Source organism: Carassius carassius, chromosome 4 (assembly GCF_963082965.1).
Source record: "Carassius carassius chromosome 4, fCarCar2.1, whole genome shotgun sequence".
Lineage (NCBI taxonomy): Eukaryota > Metazoa > Chordata > Actinopteri > Cypriniformes > Cyprinidae > Carassius > Carassius carassius.
Genome location: NC_081758.1, coordinates 14,293,119 through 14,308,838, shown reverse-complemented (window position 1 = coordinate 14,308,838; position 15,720 = coordinate 14,293,119). Strand labels below are relative to the sequence as shown.

The following is a 15,720-nucleotide window of genomic DNA, read 5'->3' as shown; positions in this document are numbered from 1 at the left end:
ACACTACACTACACTACATTACATTACACTACACTACACTACACTCACCTCTACTGGATCCTCAGCACACTACACTACATTACATTACATTACACTACACGACACTACACAACACTACACTCACCTCTACTGGAGCCTCAGCACGCTACACTACATTACATTACATTAAACTACACTAGACTACACTACACTACACTACACTACACTACACTACACTCACCTCTACTGAAGCCTCAGCACACTACACTACACTACACTACATTACATTACACTACACTACACTACACTCACCTCTACTGGATCCTCAGCACACTACACTACACTACATTACATTACACTACACTACACTACACTAGACTACACTACACTACACAACACTACACTACACTCACCTCTACTGGAGCCTAAGCACACTACACTACACTCACCTCTACTGGAGATGCAGCACACTACACTACACTATGTTCACCTCTACTGGAGCCTCAGCACACTACACTACACTACATTACATTACATTACACTACACTACACTACACTACACTACACTCACCTCTACTGGAGCCTCAGCACACTACACTACACTACACTACACTACATTACACTACACTAGACTACACTACACTACACAACACTACACTACACAACACTACACTACACTAACCTCTACTGGAGCCTCAGCACACTACACTACACTCACCTCTACTTGAGCCTCAGCACACTACACTACACTCACCTCTACTGGAGATACAGCACACTCACCTCTACTGGAGCCTCAGCACACTACATTACATTACATTACACTACACTACACTACACTACACTACCCTACACTCACCTCTACTGGAGCCTCAGCACACTACACTACACAACACTACACTCACCTCTACTGGAGCCTCAGCACACTACACTACACAACACTACACTACACTCACCTCTACTGGAGATACAGCACAGCACACTACACAACACTACACTAAACTTACCTCTGGTGGAGATAGGCTACAGAGCACTGCACCACACACACACACACACAGCCCTCTACTGGACCAGTAGTGTCAAAAACGGATGAAATTATAATCGATAATCTACATTTTATTATTTTTTTACTAAAATTTTACTATAATAAAATCATGGTTAATAATCGTATGGGGCCAAGTCCAGACAATCTTCCCCACACGTTTTAAAATAAAAATAAATATTTATTTATTTGAAATATTTGTTGTCAGTTTAGCGCTTCCGTTAAATGTCTTACCCCGGTTACCATTATATTGAATGGCCAAAATAATATACACCCGCTGTATTCTGCACAAAACAAAACATTTCTAGACACATAATGGCGCACTGTGTCTCCTTTATAATGAATGATGCGATCAAACCAGAGAATCACCAACAACTGAATCAGTGTAAACATCTACTGTGCAAAAACTAAATAATGTATTGTATATTACAGTATTAAACTCTGCATATATATGTATGTATGTGTGTATATGATTTTTCTCGGAAGAAAGTGCATGTTCGTAGAGCTGACCAATGAGAGGAGGGGTTTCATATGCAAATAAAACAAACCTATTGAAGATGTTACTCAATACCTAAGGAAGCTCAGTGCTCAAACCTACAGCGGTCGTCCCGGACTCAACGGTTGATAATACATTAATAGAAGCTTTACCGCACAGGTAGGCATATTTTGAAAACATTCTCTATTTGATGGGGCTTTAGTATAGAAAAACATTCATTTGTTTCCTGATGCAAAGTCACCAGCTGATGATGCTATTAATTAGTTACTTTTCTCAGGCATCACTCATTTAGGGTAGGTAATGTATTATAATGTTTTTATCTGTGTGTGTGTTATTATTAATGTATTATTATAACCGAAAAACTAAACGGACCGGTTGCATAAACCGGTTGATAGCCAAGAGATAAGCAATCGCACTTTTCTGATTAAAATCTATGTTTTTGTAACTGACTTTAAACAGTTATGACCAGTCTAGAAGAAAACAAATTAGATGGCTAAGTTTTTAAGACTAATCTAAGCAGTTCATGCAACAGCCCCTGATCTACTATATACTGTATAAATCTCTATAAATCTCTTTTCTCTATAAATACTGCAAATTTTATTATTACTATAGTAACCAATAAACTACATTTCATGTCACATTATCTAAGCAGGATAACTGTTACTTTTAACCTTTTTTGCTGTCCACTCCTAAATGACATACAGTGGTTGAGAACAGGTAAGTGTTGAAGCAAGCCAATTGTTGTGCCGTTGCATCTCTGCAGTGCCCAGAGAGACCCGCCCTTTCTGACTCTTCCTTTTTCCCTTGGGGTTGGAGATCTCTGCCTGAGGCCATGATGAGGCACATCCACCTCATACCAGGAGAGCAGTTTGATTGCGGAAGCATTAGAACAATTTTAAAGATGCAGACAAAGTGTTCTAGACCGAGCTACAGGAACTGCCTTTGTTTTCTTTTGATATATTTAATGGGAAATTAAAAACAATGCACAGTCCTTCCTCTGTTTTAATCTTATTCTCAACAATAGACTATGTGGAACAGACGCGCATGCAAAATATGGCTATTGTGTATGGCTGTTAGAATAGATGTTGTTTTTAAACAGCACCATGGTGAACCACCCCGAATTTGAGAAGGCAGGAAAGCAGTCAGGCCTACAGGTATGGAGGATTGAAAACATGGATCTGGTGCCTGTCCCTAAGAATCTTCATGGTGGCTTCTACGCCGGCGATACCTACCTCATTCTCAATACCATAAAGCAAAACTCTGGAAATCTACAATATGACCTCCACTTCTGGATAGGTGAGAATGTGGTTTGTGAAAATGTAAGGTCCTCTCACTCAGTTAATGGTGTCGATGTTAACAGAAAATGTATGGTTCTCTTAACCTTCTAACGGGAAAGACGTGGCCTAAATGGCTGACCATTGCTCCAGGTGTGTTCCCACCTTGGATGGGTTAAATGCAGAGCACAAATTCTGAGTATGGGTCACCATACTTGGCTGTATGTCACGTCAATTTGTCACCAACCATAGGGAACTCCCTAACCATGTTTATGAACATTGTTAAATTGCATCTCCAGGTGATGCATGCTCAATTGACGAGAGTGGGGCAGCTGCTATCTTTACCGTCCAAATGGACGATTTCCTTGGAGGAAAACCAATCCAGTACAGAGAAGTCCAGGGATATGAGTCAAAAACCTTTGTAGGCTACTTCAAATCAGGCCTTAAATACATGGTGGGTAGAGTTAATACGTGTACCATGCTTTGATGCAAATAAAATGTATTTGGATACTCTGTCAGTTCATAATAGCAAAACAGTAAATCATTTTTTACTTGTTTTCATTTCTTCAGCAAGGTGGAGCTGCCTCTGGATTCAAACATGTAGCTTCTGGTGAAGTGAATGTGAAGCGAGTTCTCCATGTGAGTGGCAGACGTGTGGTCCGGGCCATTGAGGTACCTGTGAGTTGGGGCAGCTTTAACAAGGGTGATTGCTTCATCCTAGACTTTGGACAGGTGAAAGATGATATGAATTAATTGTATTGCCTTTTCTCTCTTTCGCATTTTATCAAGGCATCCCATGTATTCATGCCGTTTCTCTTATACTTTCTTCAGGAGATTTACCAGTGGTGTGGGTCCAAGTGTAACCAATTTGAGAGACTGAAAGCCACCAGTGTTTCCAAAGATATTCGTGATAATGAACGTTGTGGTAGAGCAAAACTTCTTGTGTGTGAAGAAGGATCAGAGAATGAGAAGATCCTAGCGGTTAGTATAATAAAAGAAAGATGTTTCATTCATTCATTTTTAATATAGGTTAGTGCTTAAGGCTAGAATACACCACACAATTTTTAAAAGTTATGCATCATATGCTTGCTGACAACTGAAGATCACACACTATCAGACCATCAAGTCATTCCAGACACAATAAACTCACACAGAGTCATGTCCCTCGTTGCTACAAGTAAACGTTTGTAAAATATCAAACATGCTTAATATTTGACTGAACTAAACTCTCTGACTAACTCAACTAGAATTGACTATTCCAGACTGCAAATCAATCAAAAATCAGGGCAAATGTTGTGTAGTGTATTCTAGCTTTTATTAAGTATTCAATATTATTTTCTGAATGTGAATGCCATATTATACTTCGTCAGATGCTTGGAGCAAAGCCTGAACTTTCTGATGCACAGACTGAAGACACCAAGACTGATGCATCCAACAGGAAGTCTGCAAAATTGTACAAGGTACAGTAAGCCATGCTCTCTAGGTTTTCCCTGAGAAATGTTGAAAACTTAACAAAATGGTTTATTCTGGTGCTCATTATTACCTAGGTCTCAAATGCCAGTGGGGGTATGTCTGTCACGTTGGTGGCAGAAGAAAACCCCTTTTCCCAGAGTGCACTGGAGTCCACAGACTGCTTCATCTTGGACCATGGTTCCAATGGCAAGATATTTGTCTGGAAAGGTCAGCTGAGCACATCATTTAAACGAATTACAAATTTGTACTTGGGACATGCCTGTATGAAAATCTTGCCCTTTTGTTTCTTAAATATAACAGGTAAAGAGGCTAATAAAGAAGAGCGAAGTGCAGGTATGAAAGCTGCCGAGGACTTCATAAGTAAGATGGGCTATCCTAAACACACTGAGGTCCAGATTATCCCTGAGAATGGAGAGACTCCTCTTTTCAAACAGTTCTTCAAGTTCTGGCGTGACACAGACCAGACAAAGGCCATGGGACAAGCCTATGTGCCCAACAAAATTGCCAAGATCAAGAAAGTGCCCTTTGATGCAACTTCTTTGCACAAATCAGAGGCAATGGCTGCTCAGTATGGAATGGTAGATGACGGGAAGGGGGAGAAAAAGGTAAATGTGCTGTGTACTGTTTTGCAATCTATCATGTTTCTTTTAAGTAGACAAAATAATGGACAATTTGACTTGTTTTGTTGCTTTGGAAAGATCTGGCTCATTGAGGGATCAGACAAGGTTCCAGTTGACCCATCCATTCATGGGCAGTTCTTTGGAGGAGACAGTTACATCATTCTGTACAGCTACAAGCATGGGGGACGTCAGGGGCAGATTATTTATATATGGTAAGAGCTACAGACCTACTGGAATCCCTTTCAATCTTTTATGAGTGTCTGAACCTTGTTATAAGCCAAGGTCTTTGTCTGCTTCTGTTACACAAAAACACTCGGGTAACCGAACACGGTCTTTTAGTATCTCATAGCCCCACCTGGCTAGGCTTGTGTTTGTCATTAGGATGAGTCATCACTGCAGAGGTTTATTAATTGAGTTGTTTGTTATGCCCGCAGGCAGGGGGAAGAGTCCAGTCAAGATGAGAAAGGAGCTTCTGCCCTTCTGGCTGCACAGCTTGATACAGAGCTCGGTGGGAGTCCTGTGCAGGTGACATTTGCTTGGTGCACATTATTCACCTACTACTAAAATATAGTCCAGGAGTGTCAAGGAGTGTCTGCAAAGTTTAGCTCCAGCCTCCCCTAAAACACTTGCCTGGAGGTTTCTAGTAATCCTGAAGACCTTGTTTTGCAGGTTTGGGTGTGTTTATAAACAGGATTGTAGCACTGCAGTACACCAAGCTAGAGAAACTTTATATACAGTGGGTATAGAAAATAATCACCCACCCACCCCCCGCCTTTTTTAACTAATCACATTTTGTTGTTCTGTAGCCTGACTGTTTTGGTTTATCCAGCTGTATTTACTACAGGTTATAACATCTAAATGAAAGATGTCACCAACATGTTAGAAAAAATAAAAATTAATTCAGTTATTTTCTCATATGACCATTACACCTTTTTCCATGTGGCCTCAGAATGTTCAAGGTGCGTTTTGGCAAAGCTCAATCGTGACTGCATGTGGTCTTTTTTGAGGAGTGTTTTTTTTTCTTGCAACACTCCCACACAAGCAGCATTTGTGGAGAATTTATGATATTGTTAATGTTGTCACATTGTGTTGTACACAATGACCACACTTTGTCAAATTCCTGCAACAGAGTGGCTGTAGACGTCTTCGTCACCTCTCTGAGCAGTTTCCTCCTGGCTCTTTCATCCAGTTTGCAGTGACATCCTGATTCAGGGAGGGACTATGTTGTACAAAATACCTTTCACTTTTTATTTGTAGGCTTCATTGTGCTTCTAGGCATTGATAAAGTCTATGAAATAATTTTTCCAAGTCTCCTGACTTGAGCCAGTCCACAGCTTAGTGCCTTACCACCCATAGTTGATTGTTTGCTTCAGTTGCACTACCAAGGACTACAATGCTCCAGAAAACTCTTTTCATGCTGAGCTCATCCAAATGCTCACAATTGATTGCAGCTCAAAGTCAAATGTTTTTGTGTGCCATTGAGAAGGTGATTAGCTACACCGGATTGAGTTTACATTTTAAGAGGGGGTAATCCTTTTTCCAACTAGTGATAACATTTTTTTTTCTTCCTGACATGTTTGTGTTAGGCTATATCGTTCACTTGGTTGTTATAAGGTTCACTGAGTAAATATAGCTGGATAAAAAATGTGTTTGCTTTAATTTCAGGCTGCAAAGCAACAAAATGTAATTATTTTAAAGTGGGGTGATTTATTTTTATAACCACTGTATACCATCAAAACAAATCAGTTACAACTTGAATGTGAATGTTTATGAAGGTACGAGTAATTCAAGGCAAAGAACCCCCTCACCTCCTGAGTATCTTTGGTGGGCAACCAATGGTGGTGCACATGGGTGGGACTTCACGAAAGGGTGGCCAATCACAGGCTTCTGCAGTCCGCCTTTTCCAAGTGCGTGCCAATCCCGCTGGGCACACACGAGCTGTTGAGGTGAGTCAAAAGTGTTCTTTGTAACGCATCATTGTATGATGCAGTTTTGCTTTTGTAAATTGTTCTTTATGTGAAAATGTATGCAAAATTGGTTCTCCCTTGATGGTTGTTGTTCACTTTGCCTGAGATAGGTTGATGCTGTGGCCTCCAGCCTCAACTCCAACGATGCCTTTGTTTTGGTGACTGCTTCAGGCTCTATGCTTTGGCTGGGTCATGGTACAAGTAATGCAGAAAAGACTGGAGCCAAAAAGCTTGGCAGCATTTTAGGAGTGGACCTTTCAGAGATATCAGAAGGAGCAGAGGGAGGTAGGTGTATTTGTCATTGTTAAAGGAGTGTTTTACTGTACTTATTTAAAAGTTGCATTCAGAATATAAATAAACCCATACTGAACAACACTTGTTCTTTCTCAAATTTCATGTAGATGATTTCTGGAGCGCTCTTGGAGGAAAAGCAGAGTATCGCACCTCTGAAAGGCTAAAGAACAAAATTGACACCCATCCTCCTAGGCTTTTTGCTTGCTCTAACAAGACAGGACAATTCCTTGTGTGTGTCCATGTTGAATGGTTCAACTAAATTATACTCTATTGAAAATAAACTGAAATCAGAATAGAATCTTTCATTATTTCACAATTTATGTTTGTTCTGTGCCAATCTAGATTGAAGAGGTGCCAGGAGAGATGACCCAAGAGGACTTGGCTCCAGATGATGTCATGATCCTGGACACTTGGGATCAGGTAAACTTGTGTGTGTTTGTGTGTATGTACAGGTGCTTGTCATATAATTAGAATATTATCAAAACAATGATTTATTTTACTAATTCCATTCAAAAAGTGAAACTTGTATATTATATTCATTCATTACACACAGGCTGATATATTTCAAATGTTTATTTATTTTCATTTTGATGATTATAACTGACAACTAAGGAAAATCCCAAATTCAGTCTCTCAGAAAATTTGAATATTACTTAAGACCAATACAAAGAAAGGATTTTTAGAAATCTTGGCCAACTGAAAAGTATGAACATGAAAAGTATAAGCATGTACAGCAGTCAATACTTAGTTGGGGCTCCTTTTACTTGAATTACTGCAGCAATGTGGCGTGGCAGGGAGTCGATCAGTCTGTGGCACTGCTCAGGTGTTACGGGAGCCCAGGTTGCTCCGATAGTGGCCTTCAGCTCTTCTGCATTGTTGTGTCTGGCATATCGCATCTTCCTCTTCACAATACCCCATAGATTTTCTATGGGGTTAAGATCAGGTGAGTTTGCTGGCCAATTAAAAACAGGGATACCATGGTCCTTAAACCAGGTACTGGTAGCTTTGGCACTGTGTGCAGGTGCCAAGTCCTGTTGGTATATGAAATCTGCATCTCCATAAAGTTGGTTAGCAGCAGGAAGCATGAAGTGCTCTTAAACTTCCTGGTATACAGCTGCGTTGACCTTGGACCTCAGAATACACAGTGGACCAACACCAGCAGATGACATGGCTGGAAATGGAAATGCAAATTTTACTTTCATCAGAGAACATAACTTTGGACCACTCAGCAGCAGTCCAGTCCTTTTTGTCTTTAGATGCTTCTGACGCTGTCTGTTGTTCAAAAGTGGCTTGACACAAGGAATGCGACAGCTGAAACCCATGTCTTGCATACGTCTGTGTGTAGTGGTTCTTGAAGCACTGACTCCAGCTGCAGTCCACTCTTTGTTAATCTCCCCTGCATTTTTTAATGGGTTTTGTTTCACAATCCTCTCCAGGATGCTGTTATCCCTATTGCTTGTACACTTTTTTTTCTACCACATCCTTTCCTTCCCTTTGCCTCTCTATTAATGTGCTTGGACATAGAGCTCTGTGAACAGCCAGCCTCTTTTGCAATGACCTTTTGTGTCTTGCCCTCCTTGTGCAAAGTGTCATTGGTCATCTTTTGGACAACTGTCAAGTCAGCAGTCTTCCCCATGATTGTTTAGCCTACAGAACTAGACTGAGAGACCATTTAAAGGCCTTCGCAGGTGTTTTGAGTTAATTAGCTGATTAGAGTGTGGCACCAGGTGTCTTCAATATTGAACCTTTTCACAATATTCAAATTTTCTGAGATACTGAATTTGGGATTTTCCTTAGTTGTCAGTTATAGTCATCAATATTAAAAGAAATAAACATTTGAAATATATCAGTCTGTGTGTAATGGATTAATATACAAGTTTCACTTTTTGAATGGATTTAGTGAAATAAATCAACTTTTTGATGATATTCTAATTATATGACCAGCACCTGTATGTATATGGGACATTTGCAATAAAATGAACTCAAGAAATAAAAACACTGTACATGCTTGAAATCATTGTCTCCAAGGTTTGTGTTTGGATCGGAAATGAAGCTAATGAAGATGAAAAAAGTGAAGCTGTGATTTCAGGTAAAAAGTTTCCCATTTTTAACTGCAGTTTTTTGCCATTGTTTTCATTAGCTAACAATTTATCTTTATCCTTGTCTTTCCTAATTTAGCTGCCAAATATATTGAATCAGATCCTGCCAATAGGGACAAGAGAACTCCCATTGTGAAAGTGAAGCAGGGCTTTGAACCCCCCACCTTCACAGGGTGGTTCCTGGGTTGGGACCATGACTTCTGGATTTCTAATCCCCTGGAACGGGCCATGGCTGGTTTGAAAATGTAATCTGAGGACTCGTAGAGCTGTTTGTATTTGTTTGATTGTTTAAAAATGACTATAAACACTTGTGATATTACCTTTCTAATCTGATTGACCAACTTTTGTGTACCTGACTCATTTATGTTTTACCTTAATATGAAAAATAAAAAAATGTCTACTGTTTACAAGACCTTCAAAAGGCACAATACAAATCCTGTTTATTCAATTCTTCATAAAAAAATAAATGGAATAACAAGAATAAAACAAAATTATCATGCATCTTTTACGTGTACATCTTGACTGTCTTTTTCTCTTCAGTTGTGGTATATTTAATGTGATTTTTACAGAAATCATTGTTAGGGTCTGATTGACAATTGATAATAGTTCAAGAGGAGTTGTCATCCTCTTTCTGGCCACTCTCCTCGTCACTGTCATTGCAGTGATCCTCATTAATGTCTTTAAAAATGTCAGATAGAAGGAAGCTCTGCTTCTGGTCAACCTTCAGATCATTGTCATCAAGGTCTTCACAGTCTTTCATCATCCCTGGCAAGACTTTCTCATAGAGGAAGTCAACAATGTCTGAAAGAAACAACACCATAGATATACAACAATGAATGTACACCAAACATGTTCTCAAGTCTGAAGTCCTTTTAGACTAGAATCGTTTACAAGGCTCAAGAAACCATTTTTTGCAACTTCAGTTAACATTGCTGCAGTACACTTTGGAAAATAGAAGAAATCAATGCTGGATCTACAACTAAAATCTATAAAAGGTACAAAGCCAAATTCAGCAATAATGTGAAATAAATTAACACACTAACCTCCAAAACACTTGGTCTTCCAATTGGGCACATAGCAAACCTTAAGCTGGTGCCACTTTGCTTGTACATGGGCTGGAGGAACATCCCTATGGGACAAAGACGTGACACCAATCTTGTTTACACCACCAGCAGCATCATCATCATGCCTGAACAAGCAGGTGCACTATTCTGATTACTTACTGGGAACCTGAATAATGCAACCTGTGTGACTGTGCTCAGATATCATTTACACTACTTAATTAACTCCATAGAGGATATTCTTTATTCTTGGTCTAGAAATATCACCATGGTAATCTCTAGAGATTATGGATATCTCAGATCATTACATTACATACACTTTCAACAACACAGAGGTTACCCAATTAATGAGGTTTCACTAAATTAGTCATATATCATAGTTACTTATAAAAATAAAATAAACACTAAACTGAATGTAGCCAAGACATAAACAAACACTCTACAGACATAATTCTGAAAATCAATCTCAAAGATAAAAACCTTGTAATCGAAATAGTTTTGTGGCAACTGCACACAAGTCAATGTTTTTGTAAGTTAGTGCAAGGCCAAAATGTAAATAATGTTTGTTGTGCAAGTCATTAATTTAGTCACATTGGGCTGTGAACAGTTAAAATGGGTTATGTCAAGGACACACAAGGTTCACAAACACAGTTGGTTTTGTCTTGGGTAAAGGGAAACAGTTGGGAGATAAATGTGTGTCAGTATATTGGATCTGTGCATTAGGTCTTCAAGTGACAGCAGGTTAACCAGCTGCTGTCCATGCAGTGTTAATTTTGACAGCAAATTCGGATTTAGTCTTAGTCTTTTGAATAACACACCATTTAGTTTTAGTCACATTTTAGTCATCTGAAATCTTTTAGTCTTAGTCTAGTTTTAGTCGACTAAATATCATAAGAGTTTTAGTCTAGTCTTAAGTCTTTTAGTCTTAGTCTAGTTTTTTTTTTAGTAGAACAAAGTCGACTTAGTTGACTTGACTAAATGTTTCCATCAGTCTGTTATGGAATGGTATTAAGGTTTGAATATGCAATACATACACAGATTTAATGGCTGTAATACAAAACATGTATTTTATTTTATTCTTAATGTCAAAAACACTGACCGTAACTTTTTTCACAAAAGATAATCTCACATAAAATAAACATAAGGCCTGCTCTCCATGAAAAATATACATGCTCTCTGAAAAAGATATGCATTCTCCCTGAATGATAAGCAATGCATATGACATTCTTTCAAGATGAAGTACAGTATTATTTAAATAACCACCTAACTCTAAACTTACTGTCTTCTACTGTCTGTGCAAAATCAAAAACATTAAGAAAAATAAAGTGCAATTCTCAAAAATGATAATGCCTTTCTACTCTGTGCAAAATCAACAAGATTTGAACAAACCAGATTAGTGCAATTCTCAAATGTAGAATAAAAGATGTATTGGCTGTAATGCCATTACACACACAGGTAAATATCAAATTAAACTAAAAAGCACACAACTCTGTAAGCATCATCATCTTCTTTATCATCTATTACTCTGTGCATTGTGTGTCCCAGCGATTTTTGCTCCACACGGTTTACAGGCGGTCTTGTTGTCATATGTGAAATGTGACCAGATGTCAATTCTTCGTTTTCGTCCTAGACCTAACGTTAGCTCTGACATTTCTGTTCTGTCATTGCCCTTGGACCAGGTGCACGGCAAAACGTTAGTGTGTTACTAACGAACAAAGTCAACTGAAATCACCCAAAGCTGTGTAACTAAGACTGTGCAACCACAACTAAATATAATGTAAACAACTTAATTGTTATGAAAACGTCCTCGAAACTGTGGGAATTTCTGCAAACTCATCTTTGTTCTCTTTTCTGTGTAACTGCTGCTGCGTTTGTTTAGCTGTTGCGCTTGCATTTGCCGCAGCTTTTTAAAATGGCTCGGCTGCTTCTGCATAGATCAACCTACCCTCAAGGATTCGCTCTGATTGGATTTCTTCCCAACACAGCCCACAAAAAGAGTACTTATGATTGGATCTCTTCTCCATTCGTCCCGCCCATATATGTTCGTCTCATTTTTATTCGTTGACTAAAGTGTCAGTTATATTTCGTCACGTTCATCGTCATCATATCTGACTTTTTATTTAGTTTTCGTCCGTGAAAAAGGTTAGTTGACGAATATTTTTCGTCATAGTCTTCGTCAACGAAATTAACACTGTGTCCATGTCATTTAATGTTTAATGTTGAACAACAACAGAAAAAGAAAATTGCTCATCACTCTTGGCTAAAGAATATTAATGTAGCTTTAATAATGTATACATCATTTATATAGTGAAGATTATGCAGTGTTTTATTTTTTTAATTCTTATTTGATTGCTGCTGTAAAAATGTATTTACTATACCTGAAATTTTAAAGCAGTCTATTTAATTTCTATATTCCTTATGTATGTTCTATTATTTTATAATTTGCATCTTTGCTCATTTCTTATTTTTTTTTACAAAGACAAAATAAATTAAAATAAAATAAATTCAAATAAGATTTTGGTCATGTCACCCACCATAAACTCTAAATCCTCTCTAAACCACTTTCTTTTATGTTTTATTTCCTTGTAGGCTTATATTTTTAAATAGAGAAGTTTGTTTGGTTGTATGGTTTAGTAACATGGAAAATGGTCTTAAACTAAATGAAAAAGAATCATGATAAGATCATAAATCTTATATTATATATATATATATATATATATATATATATATATATATATATATATATATAAAATAATAATATTTGCCACATCGCCCACCCCAAACAATCCTCACCCGAAAACAGCAGTAAGATCATCCCAGTTGACATCCGTAACATCCTCCACTTGCATTTGATACATTCTGTGTGAATACATGATAAAGAAGCCATTTAGGGAAAAACATGTCAGGATAACAAAAGCCAAGTAAGCGTGTAAAAACTAGATCTCTCACGCTTTAATGAGTCTGATTTTGGCCTCCTGAGATTTCCTTCCTCTACAAGTCCCTGAAGACATCCGCACAGCAAGGATGGACATCCTTAGGGGTGAAGGAGAAATGTTGAATAATAAAAAAAAAAGAGAATCACTAAAAATCTATCACCATGTAATACAAAAGAGTTTTCAGTGACTCGCTCACCATTTCTCTCTGCATTTGCTCCAACATCGAGTTTTCACCTTCAGAGAAATATTGAACCAGGGCAATTTCTGGTACAGTATTTCTCTACTGACTCTTTTTGGCGTTGTTTTATTAGGGGACTCAGATTTCAGCACAGTTACAATATGGTCTCGCACAGCCCTCAAAAGTCTCTGCACCTCTTTCGCAGTCCACGGCCCAGTTTTTCTAGCTGTGTGATGCAAATTGAAGAGATACAAAATGAAAAACCATCATTAAACCTGGAATTTTCAATATTGGTTGAAATGAAGCTTGTTTAATTAGATTTACCCGTATTAAGCTGGGTAAAACGTTTCTCAAGAGAGTAACCACTTCGCCCAGTCAGCTCAGAAATCTTTTGCCAGTTATTGCCATGTAGCGAATGATACTTAAGCAATGACTTGACTTCTTCTTCTGTAAACCTTTAGGGGAAAGGAAGCACAGAGGTTTATTAAAGCGCAAAAATATAAGGCAGAGAAGATCAATTTGGTAAGATCTTATGAAACTGTTATTTACCTTCCCTTATAGTTTTCACCATCAAAAACTTTCCTTCCACGGTTAAAAACATCATGACAAGGCCTGGGAATTCCTTCAGCTGTTCAAATTTGATTTGAAAAAAAGAGGACAACAGATTAAGCAACAAAAATTGTACATTTTCAGTATAGCTTATTACAATGTTCAAGATGTATTCAAAAATGTAAATTCTTTACACTCCAAGAAAAACTTTGACCCAAAAATGAAAATACTCTCATGATTTACTCACCCTCATGCCATCCCAGATTTAGATAAGAAAAAAAAGTGAGTAAATGATGAGATCATTTTCAATTTTGGATGGACTATTCCTACAATTTACATGTGTGAAAATGAATATCTAGGATGCAGGACTAGCACGTCTCGTACTTTGCCTCGTACAAATTTTAAATAGTGCAGAAAGATAATGTGACCTTAAACCTTTCAATAACAAAGTTAACAAATTTAGTAAAACCAATTTGTTCGTTGTGACCCACCGATCCTTTCAAAAAACTTGTAGACCTTTTTCAGCTTGGTCAATTCCTGTCTTTCTTCTGGGAATCGCTTTGGATGAAAGAGCTTGATAGCATCCTTCACTCCTGTGAGAGCAAGAAAATCTCTAACGTTCTGTCTTAACCTGTCATTTTCTGCGTTAGAGTATCTTCCATGCCTCAACATGATGCCTGTGGACATAAATGTGAAAAGTCAAAGGCAAAAAATGTTCAGTTTGAATGCACACTATACATTTATAACATTAATCTTTGTGTATAAATTAATTATATAGGCTGGTTTGAAAAAAAAGTAGATATTAGTAGATATAAACAGCCTACCTTGCTTTCTGAATTCCTTGAACCTTGGAAGATCATACATGATCATTTTATTGATTTCATGTGAGCTTCTGGACTCTATTTTAGGAAAGAATTCTTTCAGTTCATTTAAGAGATTGGGGTCAACTTCTGGTTCATCCTCCAACGCTCGCTTTCTTTTGCGCTTTCTAGTACCAATGAGTACATCAGGCAAGCCAATATCCTGATCGTTAAGGACTTCCTGTTGTTCTATCATCAGGACAGGCTGTTCTCCTTGTGTCCTGTCATCACAGTCTGTCTGTGTCACATCTGCTCTCTTTTTCTTTTTCTTAGCAGGCTTCTGTTCCCTTGACCCCTGCGGCTTTGGTGACTCTGCTGTCTTGTCTTTTTCTTTATGCAGGCTTGTGGCAACCTCCGCACCTTCATTCAGTTTTCTTTTTTTCTTTTTCTCTGTAGGTGTCTGTAGACTTACAATCTCCAATTCCTTGTTTTTCTTCTTCTTCTTCTTTTTATGCACATTTTCACTTTGCTCCTCAGTCTGCAACTTTGGACTCTGAGTGAGTTCATGCTGCTCTGGAGTTTCACTCTTCTTTCTCTTCTTCTTCTTCGACTTTTCTCCATTAACACGGCCCATTATCTCATTACGCGAATCTGACTGCATTTCATCTAAAATTCTTTAAAAAGCAAAAATGATGACGAAAAAGAAAACACAGCACAACGTGCCTTTAACCAACAAACACGAAATCGTTAGCCTTGCTCGCGTGTCGTTAGAATATCACGTCATCTTCGCATATTGTGATTTCTGAATCACATCAAAAGAATTAAGAAGGGAAAAAATAGAAATTTTGTTTAGCAATATATACGTATATAGCTGTTTCCTATACCTGGGATTACTTGTACCGAGTTGTTTTCCACGCGGGTTCTGTCTACTTCTACATCTTCATCACCAATAAGA

General features: G+C 38.1%; 2 protein-coding genes and 1 long non-coding RNA gene across 3 annotated transcripts; 1 reads left to right on the top strand and 2 right to left on the bottom strand.

Annotated features, from left to right (window-relative positions):
* The first annotated feature begins 2,589 nt into the window (after positions 1-2,589).
* On the top strand, positions 2,590-9,755 carry LOC132136884 (gelsolin-like). Its single transcript, XM_059547426.1, has 15 exons — positions 2,590-2,810; positions 3,088-3,242; positions 3,359-3,520; positions 3,620-3,769; positions 4,159-4,248; positions 4,336-4,468; positions 4,562-4,866; positions 4,960-5,093; positions 5,316-5,406; positions 6,657-6,827; positions 6,959-7,133; positions 7,250-7,371; positions 7,485-7,562; positions 9,171-9,231; positions 9,321-9,755. Exons 1-15 carry the CDS (start codon positions 2,597-2,599, stop codon positions 9,488-9,490), a joined length of 2,211 nt encoding a protein of 736 aa, XP_059403409.1. The 5' UTR covers positions 2,590-2,596; the 3' UTR covers positions 9,491-9,755.
* On the bottom strand, positions 9,656-15,668 carry ttf1.6 (transcription termination factor 1, tandem duplicate 6). Its single transcript, XM_059547429.1, has 9 exons — positions 14,790-15,668; positions 14,457-14,642; positions 13,966-14,044; positions 13,741-13,871; positions 13,435-13,642; positions 13,252-13,335; positions 13,096-13,161; positions 10,285-10,370; positions 9,656-10,042 (listed from the first exon to the last, which is right to left on the bottom strand). The coding sequence occupies exons 1-9, from the start codon at positions 15,424-15,426 to the stop codon at positions 9,849-9,851; spliced, it is 1,671 nt and encodes a 556-aa protein (XP_059403412.1). The 5' UTR covers positions 15,427-15,668; the 3' UTR covers positions 9,656-9,848.
* On the bottom strand, positions 10,836-12,767 carry LOC132136945 (uncharacterized). The gene is made up of 2 exons (XR_009431643.1): positions 12,493-12,767; positions 10,836-11,052 (listed from the first exon to the last, which is right to left on the bottom strand). It is a non-coding gene; the product is annotated as an uncharacterized LOC132136945 (long non-coding RNA).
* Positions 15,669-15,720: the final 52 nt, after the last annotated feature.

Coding starts and splice junctions, on each gene's coding strand:
- LOC132136884 (XM_059547426.1), top strand. CDS start 2,597: ATGTTGTTTTTAAACAGCACCATGGTGAACCACCCCGAATTTGAGAAG. Junction 4,249..4,335: donor AGTCTGCAAAATTGTACAAG/GTACAGTAAGCC, acceptor ATTATTACCTAG/GTCTCAAATGCCAGTGGGGG. Junction 7,372..7,484: donor ACAAGACAGGACAATTCCTT/GTGTGTGTCCAT, acceptor GTGCCAATCTAG/ATTGAAGAGGTGCCAGGAGA.
- ttf1.6 (XM_059547429.1), bottom strand. CDS start 15,426: ATGCAGTCAGATTCGCGTAATGAGATAATGGGCCGTGTTAATGGAGAA. Junction 14,045..14,456: donor CAAGTTTTTTGAAAGGATCG/GTGGGTCACAAC, acceptor AAATTTGAACAG/CTGAAGGAATTCCCAGGCCT. Junction 13,643..13,740: donor TTTTACCCAGCTTAATACGG/GTAAATCTAATT, acceptor TGCATCACACAG/CTAGAAAAACTGGGCCGTGG.